Here is an 18,928-nt window from a genome sequence, read left to right on the forward strand (position 1 = left end):
CCTGAGAGGGCAATTTGTGAAGACATAAAGGTGAAGCCAAAGGTGCAGTGGAGACCCCAAAAGTTTGGAAAAGCCAGAAACATGGATGATCCAAGGAAAGCTCCAAAAAGCAAGCAGAGAGGATTTAAGAGAAAAGCTGCAGGAGGTGAAATCCCTGGAAGTGCCTTGGGGGTGGAATCACACAAGCCTTTTGGAGCTTGTAACCATATTGCTTCAGATGCAGAGCAAGGAACTCTAGGACTTAATGTTCATCCTGCTGGATGTTGGATTTGCTTTGTTTCCAATGCTTTATATTCCCCTGTTTGTAACTTTTGGAATAGTAATGTTTATTTTGTGCCTTTGCATTTGAGAAATGTTTAAACTTGTTTCATTTGTACAGGGGTTACAGTTAAGAGTTTGCCATAGATCATGGAGGAGACATGGGACTTGGACTGTTCAGCAATGCTGAAACTTAAGACTTTGGAAACTCTTGGTGGTGGACTAAATGTCTTTTGTATAAAGGATGTACAAGAGTCCTGGGGGCCAGGGGAGGCATGTCATGGTTTATGTCTGTGGGCCCCCAGGCTTCATGTATTTGTATTGTGCATTTGTGATGGTTCATTGTTAGTGCTTGGATTGATGGTGTCAGTGCTATACCCACAGAGGGGTGGAGCCAGGATGTAATGTAATGGCAGGGAGAAGGTGTGTCTTGCTCTTTGCCTGTTCCTGCTTGCTGTTTGCAGCCACCATGAACTGTGGCCCAGCCATGCCCTGGAGCCAACTGAGTGTGTGAAACCTCCAAAAACTGTAAGAAATAAACCTTTCCTTTCCCAACTTGGCCTTTAGGTATTTTGTCTCAGCAATGAGTAAAAAGTAACTAAGACAGCTACCAAACCTGGCTACAGAGCTGCTATGACTCATTTAAGGAAACAAGAAACACACACACACACACACAGAGAGAGAGAGAGAGAAAGAGAGAGTGTGTGACAAACATACAGAGAGACAGACAGACAGACAGACAGACAGACAGACAGACTGACTGACCCCAAGAAGCAGTGTAAATCCATTTCTGGGTAAAGATCTGAAATTCTGTAATATTAAGTGAGGTTCTGTCCTGGATGCTCTGGCCAGGCCAGGGAAGAGGAAGACTACTGCTGTAGGTCAGAAGCACTTCTAGATTATGTGCCTATTCAAATAGACTAAGTAAGAACTATGTCCTCAGTAGTCTAAAAATGATTTTGTTGGTGTTTTCATTATTTTTGATGGTACTGGGGATGGAACCAAGCACTCATTGAACTAAACCGCCAGCCATTTGTACTATACTTTTTATCTTGAGACAGTTTCTTAAGTTGCCTAGAACAATGGCATTGTCATCATAAATGACCCTCCTGCCTGGACCTCCCAGGTAGCTCGGATGATTAAAGGTACATACCACTGCACAGCTGTAATTTGTGAAAGTACATACCAGACATGTACTGCAAACAAGAACAAGGCCCACTACCTGAAGCTTGGTATAAACTGCTGTTGCCTTTACATCCTTCCTCCTCCTTACACCTGCATCCAGATGCAGCAGTGGGAGTGGTGTGAAGGTAGCAGAAGTAGGATGATGCATTCAAAAGTCATGTGACGTTAGGAAATAACACAGAAGACCCTGGCTGGGGAGTTGGCCCAAGTTCCACCTACAGGTAGCTACACCTCCCCTACCAGGTAGTTTGTGGACTACGAGATTGGGCACCTAACCTTGGTTAACACGATAGGTGGGCACATTAGAGTCCAGTTTTCTTGAGAGTTGTTCCCAAAAGTGTACAGAAGGATCCTGTGTTAAGATGCAGAATCTGGAGCCTGCAGACACTTCTGCGCACCTCTACTCTGGCTCTTTGCAATGTTTGGTGATATGCACAACTACCTTCCTTTTACACTGGGTATTGAAACTGGATCTCTTTTGCTTGCTACTGCACATACTTAGTACAGACACCCATTTGTCCAAATCTGTGACCTCCAAGAACTAAATGGCTTCACAGTGTTTACTCACCTACCTGACTATCCACTTAGGTAAGGTTATCCGTCTACCCATATGATTAGTTTGGAATAGGAGAACCACCTATTTCCTCCCCCTCTACTAAAGCGGCAAACATTTAAGCTTTAGCAACATTCATTCTTTTCTTGCTCAACTTCCCAAATAATAACTCTTCCAGCTCTGAGCCCCAAAGCTTCAAGCAAGGTAATCAAGCTGGGTATGGTGGCATCATCTATAATCCAGCATGTGGGAGATGAAGGCAAGAGGATTACCATGAATTCAAGGCTAGTCTGGACTACATAAGGAGCCCCCAGGGGAAAAAAAGGAAAAATTTAAAAAGAGCAAATAAAAACATAGTAACCAGTGGGGGGGGGGCATACTCTGCAGAATGTCCATCATCTGTCCACACTGAATAGCCACCAAGGGCATCTGAATAATATGTCAGTAATCCTAGATGTTGATGTGTCATATCCATCAACTCCAGAAGAAAACCCCTTTGGTTTCTTCTGATATTTGCTTGCTCCTGGGCTGTGAGATATCATATCCCAATAGATGTGACAGGCAGGCCAAGCTGGGGCCCTTTGCAGAAGGTGGCTGGGCACTAGATTGCTCTGTTCCTGACATTGTCAGAGCTTCTTTTCTTCAGCTTATAGCTTCTCCCATAGAACCAAACACTAGACACCAGGGTTGATTTTTATAATATCTGCTCTAATGCCAGGATGATGGTACACACCTGTAATCCCAGCACTTTGGAAGCTGAGGCAGGAGAATTGCTATGAGCTGAAAGTCAGCCTGGGTTACATAATGATTTCAAGTCCAACCTGAACAACACAGTGAGACCCTTTTTTAAAAAAAGAAAAGGAGGCCAGGAATTTAGCTCAGCAGCATAGCACCTGCCTGGCAAGTGCAAGGGCATGAGTTTGATCCCCAGTACCAAAAAAGGAAAAGAAACCAAACACACACACACACACACACACACACACACACACACACACACACAAACACAGAGTATCTGCTCTAATGCAAACTGATATGGGAACCTTCCTGCCTTTAAATTAGAGACTGGGGGCTGAGTGTAGCTCATTAGTAAAGCACTTGCCCAGCCTTCACAAGGTGCTATGTTTGATCTGCAGCACCAACATGTATATACATGCATACATACATACATACATACATACATACATACTGTTGGAGGAGGCAGCTATTTTAGATTCTGTCATACTAATGATGGAGCTCAGGGCTTTAGCATACTAGGAAAGTGTTCTACAGCTATGCTGTATTCTCTTGGACCAAAATACACTAAATTCTCTGGGGAACAAATGCGTAAAATAAAAGTTACGTGAAGGCCAGGGATTTAGCTCAGCAGCTTAAGGGCCTGCCTGGCAAGTGTGAGGTTGTGAGTTTGATCCCTGGTACAAAAAATGTCATGTAATCTATGAATTATGATATATTTTATAATGTAGGCAAAAGCACAATGGTAAAGCTGCCCTTCATTTCAAGAAGCTTGTGCGAGTTTCTGCAGAATAAACATTATCTAAGTGACATATAGCAAGAACTTTAACTCTCCATAGTAAATACATGACTGTATTTCCAAGAGATGGGACACTTTTCAACTTCAGGGGTCTTGCACAAGGGCTAAGGAGACCCTTTCTCATGGCTGCAGCTCAGGCTCACATTTCACATGCTAGTCACACTGTGAGGAAGAGTACTGGGGACCAGTGTGTTGTTTTGACAAGTGAGGAATGGAAGCAACTTTTCTCACCAAACAGAAATATACTCTTGGGAAGTTTAGCAGAGAACCCAAAGCTGGTAACACCAGCACTCCACACTATATGATTCAGAGTACCACTGAGTATGGCTCCATGTGTAACCAACTTCCCACAGCAAATGCACCACAATGCCACGCAACCGGAAGGAGAGCACTACAAAGACAAAGGTGAGTTGGAGATCCATGTTTTGAAACTTCACACAGCATTCTATGAGCTGATGAACGGACTCCAGTCTGAGTCATGCTGATAGTTGCATTGACTACTGAGCACCTCAAGTGTCAGCAGAGCATCAAATTCTTCCAGTAATTCTCAGAGAGCATGAGTTCAGCTGGTCAACATGTGCACTGAGTCCTGGGAACCCTCCTTCAGTCAATGTGATAGGCTAGTGGTTCAGCAGCAAGGAGCATGGCCTACAGCCAAGTTAGGGCTCATCACAAGAAGTACTGTATTTCTGAGAAAGTACCAAAGTGTTGAACTGTACTCTGTATTCACAGAACAGTTTTTTATTACATCAAGAATGCTCAAAGTAGCTGGATGTGGTTGTGCATGCCTGTAATTCCAGCACTTGAGAGGCTGAGGCAGGAGGATCATTGTGAGTTTGAGGTCAGCCTGAGCTACAAAGTGAGCTCAAAGCCAGCCTGAACTGCATAGTGAGACCTGTCTCAGAAAAACAAAAACAAAAACAAAAAAACAAAAAAACAAAACAATAATGCTCAAAGTATTAAACTGTACCCTGTATTCACAAAATACTTTTTTTCTTCAAATCAATTACAATTCAGGTTATCTGACAGATATCACAAAACTGCCCACCATAGTCAGATGACTACTTTAGAATTTTCCCTATGAACTTTCTACTATGGTTGAGAAATCACATATGCATCCCACATAGAACTATAAAGTACAGAGCAAAGACCCATTCTTAGACACCTTGAAACAGCCACAACAGATGTTTGGAGTAAGCAGCATAAACTTGAATCTCCTTGCTACCGAGAAATCTCCCTCCCTACCACCACACACACACACACACACACACACACACACACACACACACATGCGCGCGCACGCACACAAACCTGTAAACATGCATGCCTGGTGTGCAATTTAATCATGTGTTTGGGCAAATAATTCAAAGCCTGTCCTGAGGGTGCACACACACTTCTTGAGAGTTAGAAAGTCAATTTTTACAACAGGGAAACATTTTGGTTTTCTGTTTTTTGCTTTTATTGTGGTACTGGGGATTGAACCTAAGGCCTTAATGCATGCTAAGAGTACTACACTACCGAGCCACATCCCCAGCAGAATAGCCAAACATATTAGGAAAATTATTTCTTCTCTTCCATGAAACATAAACTTCAGAAGGCAATGGGGTGAATGATCAAGCTGTGCTGCTGTTGTTTTTATTACATTGAAATGAGCACGTGAAATAAAAGACACTGGCAAAATCTAGGCAACACTATTTCTTTAGCATGGTTTCGAGAGGGAAAATGACTAGCTTTAATATTAAGCTCCACAAAGCCAACTGCTCATTGCTTAAATTATTATAAAAGACTTTTACACAGTTCAGATTTTGTGGTTAAATGGTACTATAAAATTCTATTTACAGAGCACCAAAGATTGAGTATTTGTATAGAATGTTTCCATAACAGAATTTCACCTGCAATGGCATGTCATCACTGTTGAGCTGCTTAAAACAGTTACTATGGCCAAGTGCGGTAGCACATGCCTGTAATCCCACCACTTGGGCAACTAAATCAGGAGGACTGCTGTGAGTTCAGTCCAGCCTGAATTACAAAGTATGATTCTTGTCTCAAAAAATAAATGAATAAAATAAAAAACAAAAGACTCATTATAATATGAAAAACTTCATATATAAGTTAGCTATGAAATAAAAGACAGACAATAGAAGAAAAAAGTTATTGTAACTCAGCATGGAAAATATATCTAAAGGAATACTTCGACTTAGTACAATTGTGTTCCATCTTTTATATGTGTTTTGGCTTATAGTCTGGTATGTTTGATATATATATATATATATATATAATATATATTGATATTGATATATATATATCATATATATATATATATATATTTCTTTTTAATAGTCTTATTTTTAATCTGTATACATGACAAGGGTTTATAAGAGAAATGCATGAATGGGATTCTGGCAAAATACAAGGATGGTGGAAAATAAAGAATAGAAATGTGTCATGGACATGTATCAACTCCCAAGAACCAACATGATTATTATGTACTGCAAACACATACCAATAGAAGTTTAAAAAAAAAAAAGGCAGTCATGAATTCAGAGAAGACAACTAAAATGAGTGAGATTTCATAACTTTCCAGCAGAAAGGGTTCCTAGGGATTCGAGTGTAACGCTAGTGTCAGGGCCTTTGCACTCTGAGTTCCACACAGTACTGGCTTCACTGAGAAGTGGACACCTGATGTTTCCCATATACAAATTTATCCAAGAACCCACCAACTTTCACCTTTTCTCAAGACCAGTGTGCCCATCTTACCTTAGGCTTTCAAACTTTCCCTACTGTCAAGTTCAAATTGTACCTCTTAGACATTACATACTGTCTGATTTTGTTGCAGAAAGCTTTTTGATTGATATTTTATTAATCATCTCACTAGGAAAATGTCTCAACCTATCTAGTTCACTTATAACTCTAGTTTTGGGTGTGATCAGCTTACACAACCAATCCTACATCAGAGAAGTGTACATACTTCCCTGATATGTTGGTGCCTGTGCTCCCCTATGCAAAATCATTCGGAACAGTATATATTATTTTCAGAATCTATCTTTATGTGGGCCTAGGGATGGTATGTCAAGCCAGTACGCTCTCACTTATACTCCACTCCTCAGCCCCTTAAGATTTAGTAGAGGATTATAGTTCAATAATACACTGTAAAGTAGAGATCCAATCTCAGATAAAATGTAAAATTATATCACGGTAAATGCTTCTGGAGGACGACTTGTGTAAACAATAGAAGTCACCACAGTGACCTTAATTATACCTTATTTAGGACTTGTGTCCATGTTTTAAAACATATACATGCACATATATAATTCTATCAAACTGAGAAAAAGCCACACGATGCATGAACAACTGTAACAGTCATTTGACAGTTGAGAAAACTGAAGCCTAAGCTAAATAATGTTGTCAGACAGCTAACTAGAGAATTAACCAGGATTCAGCGGCCAAAGCTCAAATGGCCAAGCCTAACTATTACCCATTCTATCATCTAGAGAGACAACTCTGCAAAGGAAGACTGAGAATACACATGTGAGTTCAGTCAAAGTTTCCAAATGTCCTCTGTTCTCCAGACATGATGGCTTAAAACAGGCTTTAGGTCAATGGAGGCAAACCTATGGCATGCATGTTGCAGCAAGCTCTTTGTACCACTGAAAGCTCTATCACTGCTTTAGGTTCATCTTTCAAAAGACAATCTATTTACAATAGCTAGAAATTACACTTAAAATCAGCTAAGAATGATGGTTAACTCAGAAAACTGTTTCATGAGATGGAGAAATAACAAAAAGCTTACTTTTTTTGAAGTTGATGATTTTTTTCATCCTTTCCTCCCAATTTGCTAAGTTGGAAGGCATCCTGAGATGAGTTTTCTGTTTCAGAAACAACGGCTACAAAAGAGAAGAAAAGCCCCCAAATTTAGAGTAAATTAACATGGCAAAGTTATATGTTTCACAAATAGGAAGAAGATTCTGCAGGTAGAGAGCTGAATCATTTCTGAAGGGTAAGCTTCCGAGCAAACACATATAAATGTTCAAGAGTATAAATTAGCATATAAGAGGGTTATTCATTCACGCCAAATGAATGTCCACTGCTCTGCTCTGGTTCACATGTGGACAGACTGGGCTGTCTGGAGAATGCTCAGCCATGACTCCTCGTGGGCACTGGACACCTGCATCAGGCACATAGGAAAAACCTCACGCTCTCCCAATCCCAGCAGTTAGGACAGCTGCCTAAAACCGGCCCACCTTGTCTTGGTGATTCTTTGCCAGTTTGTCCAGGCGGACCCTTTTCCTTTTTGCCAAACAAACGACCAATGGAGGACTTGATCCTCTTCTTCTTTGGGGCTTTGTGGAGCGCGTCCTGCCTGCTGTCACTGGTACTGGGATTGTTCACAGGTCCTTCCTGGGAGCCTGTTGAGCTTCAAAGAAATAAAATGGATTTTTACCACCCTCTTCCCAGATCCACAGTCCATTCACACGTACAAGAACAGTCTGCATTTTTAATATTCCTACCTTCAACTTCCTAAAAAACGTTTCGAGTCTCTTACACACAGTACAATATGCATTGTGATGCAGGGTCCCAGTAATGCTTCCACAGACCTGTGTCTGGAAAGCCAAGATTCTGATGTGCTCCCTGCTCAGAGCAGGCCTGTACTCTAGCCTGCCTTGTTTGGACACATAAGGGAACACCCTCTGCAGGGGCCTTGCTCAGGCACTGAGGGATGCACTCAGTCAACAGGAAAGAAAACAAGGTCTCAGAAGCCTGACTGTAATTGTAACTTATTTAGGAATTGTGTCCATGTTATAAAACATATACATGCACATATATAATTCTATTGAACTGAAAAACAGCCACATGATGTATGAACAACTGTAACTGCCATTTGACAGTTGAGAAAACTGAAGCACAGGATAAGTAACTTTGTCAGAGACACACAGCTAACTAGAGAATTAACCAGGATTCAGCGGCCAGAGCTCAAATGGCCAAGCCTAACTATTACCCATTCTATCATCCTGGGAGACAACTCTGAAAAGGTAGACTGAGAATACATGTGTGAATTCAGTCAAGATTTCCAAATGTCCTCTGTTCACCAGACATGATGGCTTAAAACAGGCTTTAGGTCAATGGAGGCAAACCTATGGTGTGCATGCTACAGCAAGCTCTTTGTATCACTGAAAGCTCTATCACTGCTTTAGGTTCATCTTTCAAAAGACAATGTATTTACATAGCTAGAAATTACACTTAAAATCAGCTAAGAATGACTGTTAACTCAGAAAAATATTTCATGAGATGGAGAAATAACAAAAAGCTTACTGTTTTTGAAGTTGACGATTTTTTTCATCCTTTCCTCCCAATTTGCTAAGTTGGAAGGCATCCTGAGATGAGTTTTCGGCTTCAGAAACAACAGCTACAAAAAAGAAGAAAATTCCCCAAATTTAGAGTAAATTAACATGGCAAAGTTATATGTTTCACAAATAGGAAGAAGATTCTGCAGGTAGAGAGCTGAATAATTTCTGAAGGGTAAGCTTCCGAGCAAACACATATAAATGTTCAAGCGTATAAATTAGCATATAAGAGGGTTATTCATTCACGCCAAATGAATGTCCACTGCTCTGCTCTGGTTCACATGTGGGCAGACTGGGCTGTCTGGAGAATGCTCAGCCATGATTCCTTGTGGGCACTGGACACCTGTGGCAGGTACATAGGAAAAAGCGCATGCTCTCCCAATCCCAGCAGTTAGGACAGCTGCCTAAAACCAGCCCACCTTGTCTTGGTGATTCTTTCCCAGTTTGTCCAGGCGGATCCTTTTCCTTTTTGCCAAACAAACGACCAGTGGAGGACTTGATGCTCTTCTTCTTTGGAGCTTTGTGGAGTGGGTCCTCCCTGCTGTCACTGCTGCTGGGAACGCTCACAGGACCATCCTGAGAGCCTGTTGAGCTTGAAGGAAAGAAAACGGACTTTTACCACCCTCTTCACAGCTCCACAGTCCATTCACATGTACAAGAAAAGTGTGCATTTTTAATATTCCTACCTTCAACTTCCTAAAGAATTTTTCAACTGTCTTACACACAATACAATATTCATTGTGATTCAGGGTCCCAGTAATGCTTCCACAGACCAGTGTCTGGAAAGCCAAGATTCTGATGTGCTCCCTGCTCAGAGCAGGCCTGTACTCTAGCCTGCTTGGTTTGGACACATAAGGGAACACCCTCTGCAGGGTCTTTGCTCAGGCACTGAGGGATGCACTCAGTCAACAGGAAAGAGAACAAGGTCTCAGAAGCCTGACTATAATTGTAACATATTTAGGACCTGTGTCCATGTTTTAAAACATATACGTGCACATATATAATTCTATTGAACTGAAAAAAAACCACATGATGTATGAACAACTGTAACTGCCATTTGACAGTTTAGAGAACTGAAGCACAAGCTAAGTAACTTTGTCAGAGACACACAGCTAACTAGAGAATTAACCAGGATTCAGCGGCCAGAGCTCAAATGTCTAAGCCTAACTCTTAACCACTCTGTCCACTAGGGAGACAAGTCTGCAAAGGGAGACTGAGAATGAATGTGTGAGTTAAGTCAAAATTTCCAAATGTCCTTGGTTCTCCAGACATGATGGCTTAAAACAGCCTTTAGGTCAATGGAGGCAAACCTATGGCGTGCATGCTGCAGCAAGCTCTTTGTATCACTGAAAGCTCTATCACTGCTTTAGATTCATCTTTCAAAAGACAATGTATTTACATAGCTAGAAATTACACTTAAAATCAGCTAAGAATGACTGTTAACTCAGAAAACTGTTTCATGAGATGGAGAAATAACAAAAAGCTTACTGTTTTTGAAGTTGACGATTTTTTTCATCTTTTCCTCCCAGTTTGCTAAGTTGGAAGGCATCCTGAGATGAGTTTTCGGCTTCAGAAACAACAGCTACAAAAAAGAAGAAAAGCCCCCAAATTTAGAGTAAATTAACATGGCAAAGTTATATGTTTCACAAATAGGAAGAAGATTCTGCAGGTAGAGAGCTGAATAATTTCTGAAGGGTAAGCTCCCGAGCAAACACATATAAATGTTCAAGAGTATAAATTAGCATATAAGAGGGTTATTCATTCAAGCCAAACGAATTTCCACTGCTCTGCTTTGTTTCACATGTGGGCAAACTGGGCTGTCAGAAGAACGCTCAGCCATGACTCCTCGTGGGCACTGGACACCGGCAGCAGGCACATAGGAAAAATCTCAGGCTCTCCCAATCCCAGCAGTTAGGACAGCTGCCTAAAACCGGCCCACCTTGTCTTGGTGATTCTTTGCCAGTTTGTCCAGGCAGAACCTTTTTCTTTTTGCCAAACAAACGACCAGTGGAGGACTTGATGCTCTTCTTTTTTGGGGCTTTGTGGAGCGCATCCTGCCTGCTGTCACTGGTACTGGGATTGTTCACAGGACCTTCCTGGGAGCCTGTTGAGCTTCAAAGAAATAAAATGGATTTTTACCACCCTCTTCCCAGATCCACAGTCCATTCACACGTACAAGAACAGTCTGCATTTTTAATATTCCCACCTTCAACTTCCTAAAAAACGTTTCGAGTCTCTTACACACAGTACAATATGCATTGTGATGCAGGGTCCCAGTAATGCTTCCACAGACCTGTGTCTGGAAAGCCAAGATTCTGATGTGCTCCCTGCTCAGAGCAGGCCTATACTCTAGCCTGCCTTGTTTGGACACATAAGGGAACACCCTCTGCAGGGGCCTTGCTCAGGCACTGAGGGATGCACTCAGTCAACAGGAAAGAAAACAAGGTCTCAGAAGCCTGACTGTAATTGTAACTTATTTAGGAATTGTGTCCATGTTATAAAACATATACATGCACATATATAATTCTATTGAACTGAAAAACAGCCACATGATGTATGAACAACTGTAACTGCCATTTGACAGATGAGAAAACTGAAGCACAGGATAAGTAACTTTGTCAGAGACACACAGCTAACTAGAGAATTAACCAGGATTCAGCGGCCAGAGCTCAAATGTCTAAGCCTAACTCTTAACCACTCTGTCCACTAGGGAGACAAGTCTGCAAAGGGAGACTGAGAATGAATGTGTGAGTTAAGTCAAAATTTCCAAATGTCCTTGGTTCTCCAGACATGATGGCTTAAAACAGCCTTTAGGTCAATGGAGGCAAACCTATGGCGTGCATGCTGCAGCAAGCTCTTTGTATCACTGAAAGCTCTATCACTGCTTTAGATTCATCTTTCAAAAGACAATGTATTTACATAGCTAGAAATTACACTTAAAATCAGCTAAGAATGACTGTTAACTCAGAAAACTGTTTCATGAGATGGAGAAATAACAAAAAGCTTACTGTTTTTGAAGTTGACGATTTTTTTCATCTTTTCCTCCCAGTTTGCTAAGTTGGAAGGCATCCTGAGATGAGTTTTCGGCTTCAGAAACAACAGCTACAAAAAAGAAGAAAAGCCCCCAAATTTAGAGTAAATTAACATGGCAAAGTTATATGTTTCACAAATAGGAAGAAGATTCTGCAGGTAGAGAGCTGAATAATTTCTGAAGGGTAAGCTCCCGAGCAAACACATATAAATGTTCAAGAGTATAAATTAGCATATAAGAGGGTTATTCATTCAAGCCAAACGAATTTCCACTGCTCTGCTTTGTTTCACATGTGGGCAAACTGGGCTGTCAGAAGAACGCTCAGCCATGACTCCTCGTGGGCACTGGACACCGGCAGCAGGCACATAGGAAAAATCTCAGGCTCTCCCAATCCCAGCAGTTAGGACAGCTGCCTAAAACCGGCCCACCTTGTCTTGGTGATTCTTTGCCAGTTTGTCCAGGCAGAACCTTTTTCTTTTTGCCAAACAAACGACCAGTGGAGGACTTGATGCTCTTCTTTTTTGGGGCTTTGTGGAGCGCATCCTGCCTGCTGTCACTGGTACTGGGATTGTTCACAGGACCTTCCTGGGAGCCTGTTGAGCTTCAAAGAAATAAAATGGATTTTTACCACCCTCTTCCCAGATCCACAGTCCATTCACACGTACAAGAACAGTCTGCATTTTTAATATTCCCACCTTCAACTTCCTAAAAAACGTTTCGAGTCTCTTACACACAGTACAATATGCATTGTGATGCAGGGTCCCAGTAATGCTTCCACAGACCTGTGTCTGGAAAGCCAAGATTCTGATGTGCTCCCTGCTCAGAGCAGGCCTATACTCTAGCCTGCCTTGTTTGGACACATAAGGGAACACCCTCTGCAGGGGCCTTGCTCAGGCACTGAGGGATGCACTCAGTCAACAGGAAAGAAAACAAGGTCTCAGAAGCCTGACTGTAATTGTAACTTATTTAGGAATTGTGTCCATGTTATAAAACATATACATGCACATATATAATTCTATTGAACTGAAAAACAGCCACATGATGTATGAACAACTGTAACTGCCATTTGACAGATGAGAAAACTGAAGCACAGGATAAGTAACTTTGTCAGAGACACACAGCTAACTAGAGAATTAACCAGGATTCAGCGGCCAGAGCTCAAATGGCCAAGCCTAACTATTACCCATTCTATTATCCTGGGAGAACACTCTGAAAAGGTAGACTGAGAATACATGTGTGAATTCAGTCAAGACTTCCTAATGTCCTCTGTTCTCCAGACATGATGGCTTAAAACAGGCTTTAGGTCAGTGGAGGCAAACCTATGGCGTGCATGCTGCAGCAAGCTCTTTGTATCACTGAAAGCTCTATCACTGCTTTAGGTTCATCTTTCAAAAGACAATGTATTTACATAGCTAGAAATTACACTTAAAATCAGCTAAGAATGACTGTTAACTCAGAAAAATGTTTCATGAGATGGAGAAATAACAAAAAGTTTACTGTTTTTGAAGTTGATGATTTTTTTCATCCTTTCCTCCCAATTTGCTAAGTTGGAAGGCATCCTGAGATGAGTTTTCTGTTTCAGAAACAACAGCTACAAAAAAGAAGAAAATTCACCAAATTTAGAGTAAATTAACATGGCAAAGTTATATGTTTCACAAATAGGAAGAAGATTCTGCAGGTAGAGAGCTGAATCATTTCTGAAGTGTAAGCTTCCGAGCAAACACATATAAATGTTCAAGAGTATAAATTAGCATATAAGAGGGTTATTCATTCACGCCAAATGAATGTCCACTGCTCTGCTCTGGTTCACATGTGGGCAGACTGGGCTGTCTGGAGAATGCTCAGCCATGATTCCTTGTGGGCACTGGACACCTGTGGCAGGTACATAGGAAAAAGCTCATGCTCTCCCAATCCCAGCAGTTAGGACAGCTGCCTAAAACCGGCCCACCTTGTCTTGGTGATTCTTTGCCAGTTTGTCCAGGCGGACCCTTTTTCTTTTTGCCAAACAAACGACCAGTGGAGGACTTGATGCTCTTCTTCTTTGGGGCTTTGTGGAGCGCGTCCTGCCTGCTGTCACTGGTACTGGGATTGTTCACAGGACCTTCCTGGGAGCCTGTTGAGCTTCAAAGAAATAAAATGGATTTTTACCACCCTCTTCCCAGATCCACAGTCCATTCACACGTACAAGAACAGTCTGCATTTTTAATATTCCTACCTTCAACTTCCTAAAAAACGTTTTGAGTCTCTTACACACAGTACAATATGCATTGTGATGCAGGGTCCCAGTAATGCTTCCACAGACCTGTGTCTGGAAAGCCAAGATTCTGATGTGCTCCCTGCTCAGAGCAGGCCTGTACTCTAGCCTGCCTTGTTTGGACACATAAGGGAACACCCTCTGCAGGGGCCTTGCTCAGGCACTGAGGGATGCACTCAGTCAACAGGAAAGAAAACAAGGTCTCAGAAGCCTGACTGTAATTGTAACTTATTTAGGAATTGTGTCCATGTTATAAAACATATACATGCACATATATAATTCTATTGAACTGAAAAACAGCCACATGATGTATGAACAACTGTAACTGCCATTTGACAGTTGAGAAAACTGAAGCACAGGATAAGTAACTTTGTCAGAGACACACAGCTAACTAGAGAATTAACCAGGATTCAGCGGCCAGAGCTCAAATGGCCAAGCCTAACTATTACCCATTCTATCATCCTGGGAGACAACTCTGAAAAGGTAGACTGAGAATACATGTGTGAATTCAGTCAAGATTTCCAAATGTCCTCTGTTCACCAGACATGATGGCTTAAAACAGGCTTTAGGTCAATGGAGGCAAACCTATGGCGTGCATGCTGCAGCAAGCTCTTTGTATCACTGAAAGCTCTATCACTGCTTTAGGTTCATCTTTCAAAAGACAATGTATTTACATAGCTAGAAATTACACTTAAAATCAGCTAACAATTACTGTTAACTCAGAAACCTGTTTCGTGAGATGGAGAAATAACAAAAAGCTTACTTTTTTTGAAATTTTCGATTTTTTTCAGCCTTTCCTCCCAATTTGCTAAGTCGGAACGCATCCTGAGATGAGGTTTCTGTTTCAGAAAGAACAGCTATTAAAAAATCAGAAAAGCCCCCAAATTTACAGTAAATTAACATGGCAAAGTTATATGTTTCACAAATAGGTTGAAGGTTCTGCAGCTAGAGAGCTAAATAATTTCTGAAGGGTAAGCTTCCAAGCAAACACATACAAATGTTCAAGAGTGTAAAGTAGCACTTATGAGGGTTATTCATTCACGCCAAATGAATGTCCACTGCTCTGCTTTGGTTCACACATGGGCAGACTGAGAAAGCAGACTGGGTTTTTCTGGAGAACCCTCAGCCATGACTCCACGTGGGCACTGCGCACCTGCGGCAGGCACACAGGACAAAGTTCACGTTCTCCCATTCCCAGCAGTTAGGACAGCTGCCGAAACCCCACCCACCTTGTCCTGGTGATTCTTTGCCAGTTTGTCCAGGCCGACCCTTTTCCTTTTTGCCAAACAAACGACCAATGGAGGACTTGATGCCCTTCTTCTTTGGGGCTTTGTGGGGTGAGTCCTGCCTGCTGTCACTGCTATTGGGATTGCTCACACGACCATCCTGGGCACTTTTTGATCTTGAAGGAAAGAAAATGGACTTTTACCACGTGCCCTCTTTAGAACTCCACAGTCCACTCACATGTACCAAAACAGTCTGCATTTTTAATATTCCTACTTCAACTCCCTGAAGATCCTTTCCAGTCTCTTACCCACAGCACACTATGCATAGCAATGCAGGGTCCCAGTAATGCTTCCACAGACCTATGTCTGGAAAGCCAAGATTCTGATGTTGCTCCCTGCTCAGAGGAGGCCTGTACTCTAGCCTGCCTGGTTTGGACATCTAAGGGAACACCCTCTGCAGGGGCCTTGCTCAGCCAGTGAGGTTTACACTCAGCCCTCAGGAAAGAGAACAAGGTCTCAGAAGCCAGAAGAACTGGAATTCCACCTTCCCTCTCAGCAGCTCCTGCAGGCTGGTTCCTTGGATCCTGCTCTCCTGCAAAGTGAGAGCTGTACTATCTCTCAGGACACTGTGGAGACCAATGTGCCTGCTTGATCATACTGCCTGGTATGGAACAAAAGCTTCTAAGAGGAAGTGTGGAAAACAACAGTCTATAAGTAACCAAGCCTTCATGGCCTCCTGATGGAACATGCTTCCTAAAGAGATAGGGACAATGTGGGACTCTCAAGAGCTTAGAAGACCCAGAGTGTGGGAGGGTACCTGAGAGGCACCGATTGTCCACAGAATAGCACGATCCAGAACCTGCCACATCCGTGTGGCAAATTCTTCACCAGGAATAGAAAGAAAGTTCTTAAAAGAAGTGAGTGTGTGGGATCTGAAGAAATGGAGCTTTTCTCTCAAGTGCTAATTTCAAATAATTCCTATTCTTTCTAAACTTTGCCCAAACAGATGGCCTTTTCCACTGGATGTCACTACAGCCGCAGAACAGGAGAACACATTCTAGGTCTAACGTTTAAATAATCACAACCAAATGAGCTTGCTGAGAATTCTTTAAAAACTTGGTTTTTCTCACAGGAAAAGATTAATAGATGTTCTTAAAAACTAAGACAAGCAGGTTTCTCAGGGGTCTGGTGGCCTACAAGACCTGCTCCTTACTTTTGCATGTCCCTGATGTCCTCGTGGCTGACTATTTGCAACGCCCCTGTGTGCAGCCTGTCTAGCTGAAGGGACTTCGGAGAGGAGAGAGGGGAAGTTTCACATTTTATCGTTGTCTTGTCATCTCGTTCTTCTTCTCTGCAAGCTAGCAACTGAGGAGTGAAAAAACAACATCAGCTAACAGTACATTATAAGAAAACACATCACATAGGCTTTAAATAACATAAACTGACTCAAAACCTATTAGCTAAACTTTCTACCTGTCCTGAGAAGTCTCATTTTAATTGAATGCCAACCTGAAGGCCTGTTTGTCTGGGGGAAATGGACCACATAGCAGAGAGAGAGCAGGGCAGGTTGACCTATAGCCTTCCTTCATGGAAGCCCCGGGAAGCCCAGGGACAGCATCACCCCCCCTTCAAGATTCTGTTCTCCGTACAACCTCAGGTACCTCTGAGGATAGTTACTGAGGGACAGTGAAGTCCTAAACGAAGCCTGTTCACTGCACTTTATCACTTCAGGTTAACAAAGTTACTCTCATTACTGAAGAGCCTGTGACACATATCTTCAGTTACTGATGTCACTCAAAGGAACACTAGTGGGGTCCGAAGCCTCAGGGAAACTGTCAATACTTTTACCTCTAGCAAGAAACAAGACAAGGACAGCATGAGCGAAGACCCAAATATGCATGTGTGTGGCTTCTGTTTCTCACTGTGTGGACCAAATGTTATGAGCAGAAGCATTTGCATGCAGCCTAAAACCCTACTTCCATGTGGCTTCATAAAATAATCCTGGGTTTTGGGTTTGCATATTATCTTTTTTTGAAGTCCTGCAATGTCTCCAATGTTTTGCTTTTATTGGTTTTGTTCTTTAATGTTTTCAGTTTTATTATAACTGATGATATAGGCAATTCTTTTTAAGATAGCAAGAGGCATTATGGTAACCAATGATCATCACTTTGTCTTCCGCTTTTATATTATGTACTATATCCATTCTTTTGATTTGACTGACTCTGTTTTGTTATGTCACATTGGATTTTATTCTCTTCAAATAGAAAGTAATAAGAACTGTGGGAGTAATAAAACCCAAAATGTATAATTGTCATAGTAAAAAAGAGAGGAAAAGAAAGTGCTCTAAAGGATATAATTGCATGTATATTTAAGTGTATAAGATAGATAACCATATTGCTAAGTTTTTGTGGGATCATTGAACAGAATTGTTTGTAGTCTCACAGTTTGAATGGCTACTTTATATGCTTTAATTTTGTAATCTGAACAACCATTTCTAAGATGACAGTATGTAATCTATTAACTAGTGACTTCCTACTGTTTATTTTTTTTTTTGAAATTCTGTATCACTTGTATCCTTTTTCTGTTTTTTTTTTCTTTTTCTCCTTAAATAAAAAAAAATAATAATCCTGGGTATATTATTAAAAGAGGGTCACGCAGACCCTGGGATTTCTTTTAGGGGATGGCCCATGAGTATGCCTATGTGTTGAGGAAGGCAGGACTGTGGAAATAGTGCATATGTGAACTCTTTCAGGGTCTGGTTAGGCCCTGTTTAGAAGGTTGTTATTTTTGGGTTTTGAAGCAGGACTAGATTTCATGAAACATTCATGGTGAACAAGTGGTGAATAGTTAATTTATTTATCTGTACAATGGTATAAAGGATACAGATTCCATTATAGTCCTGTAGCAGCTCACTGAAGACCACCTAGACTAGTGTGAGCTGAGAGCATTTAGGATATAATTTTTTTTTTGTCTTTTTCCTTTTTCTTGGTGCCGGGGATCGAACTCACGACTGCCTGCTTACAAGGCAGGCGTTTATGCTGCTGAGCTAAACTTCCAGCCCGCTAGGATATAATCTTAACAGATAAACAGATAAATTCTGTATCTTTCTCTCTTTTTTTTGAGATAAGGTTTCATTATACAGTTCTGGCTGGCCATGAACTCACATGATAGCCCAGGCTGGCTTCAAACTCCAGCAGTCCTCCCTTATCAGCCTCCTGAGTGCTGGGATTACAGGCATATATCACCTTGTCTGGCTCTCATTTCTAATTGTAGTAACAAAACAAAAGACTGTCGGGGGCTGGGGTAACCAGAGCTCACTTACTTAGCTTGTTTGAGGCCCTGTGTTTAACCGCCAGCAATCTCATCTCTAAAAAAGTCCATCAAGCTTGAAATCAACAACATGAATCATAAAAGTTCAAAAAAACTTTTTGGGAGGGAAAAAGAAATCAAACTTAGGACATTGTTTGCCAGGCATCATTTAAATTTCACGTTAAAATAATCATTTGTTAAAATAGAAAAGAAAAAAGAAGAGGTAAGGCACTATACGT

The 18,928-nt window shown here is 41.5% G+C and overlaps 1 protein-coding gene and 1 long non-coding RNA gene across 2 annotated transcripts in view; both read right to left on the reverse strand.

Annotated features, from left to right (window-relative positions):
- Positions 1-18,928, reverse strand: part of LOC100718495 (liprin-alpha-1-like) — a 61,854-nt gene that overhangs the window by 22,705 nt on the left and 20,221 nt on the right. The window contains exons 7-11 of the mRNA XM_063230342.1: positions 16,594-16,745; positions 15,384-15,556; positions 14,918-14,993; positions 13,745-14,021; positions 7,318-7,421 (exon numbers count right to left, since the gene is read on the reverse strand). Of these exons, the coding sequence (XP_063086412.1) occupies positions 7,318-7,421; positions 13,745-14,021; positions 14,918-14,993; positions 15,384-15,556; positions 16,594-16,745 (782 nt within the window). The remainder of the gene's footprint in view (positions 1-7,317; positions 7,422-13,744; positions 14,022-14,917; positions 14,994-15,383; positions 15,557-16,593; positions 16,746-18,928) is intronic.
- LOC134471360 (uncharacterized) lies at positions 7,626-10,453 on the reverse strand. Its single transcript, XR_010040780.1, has 3 exons — positions 10,358-10,453; positions 8,838-9,461; positions 7,626-7,941 (listed from the first exon to the last, which is right to left on the reverse strand). It is a non-coding gene; the product is annotated as an uncharacterized LOC134471360 (long non-coding RNA).

Source organism: Cavia porcellus, unplaced genomic scaffold (assembly GCF_034190915.1).
Source record: "Cavia porcellus strain 051 isolate PalLab524CR breed Dunkin Hartley unplaced genomic scaffold, mCavPor4.1 scaffold_18, whole genome shotgun sequence".
NCBI lineage: Eukaryota > Metazoa > Chordata > Mammalia > Rodentia > Caviidae > Cavia > Cavia porcellus.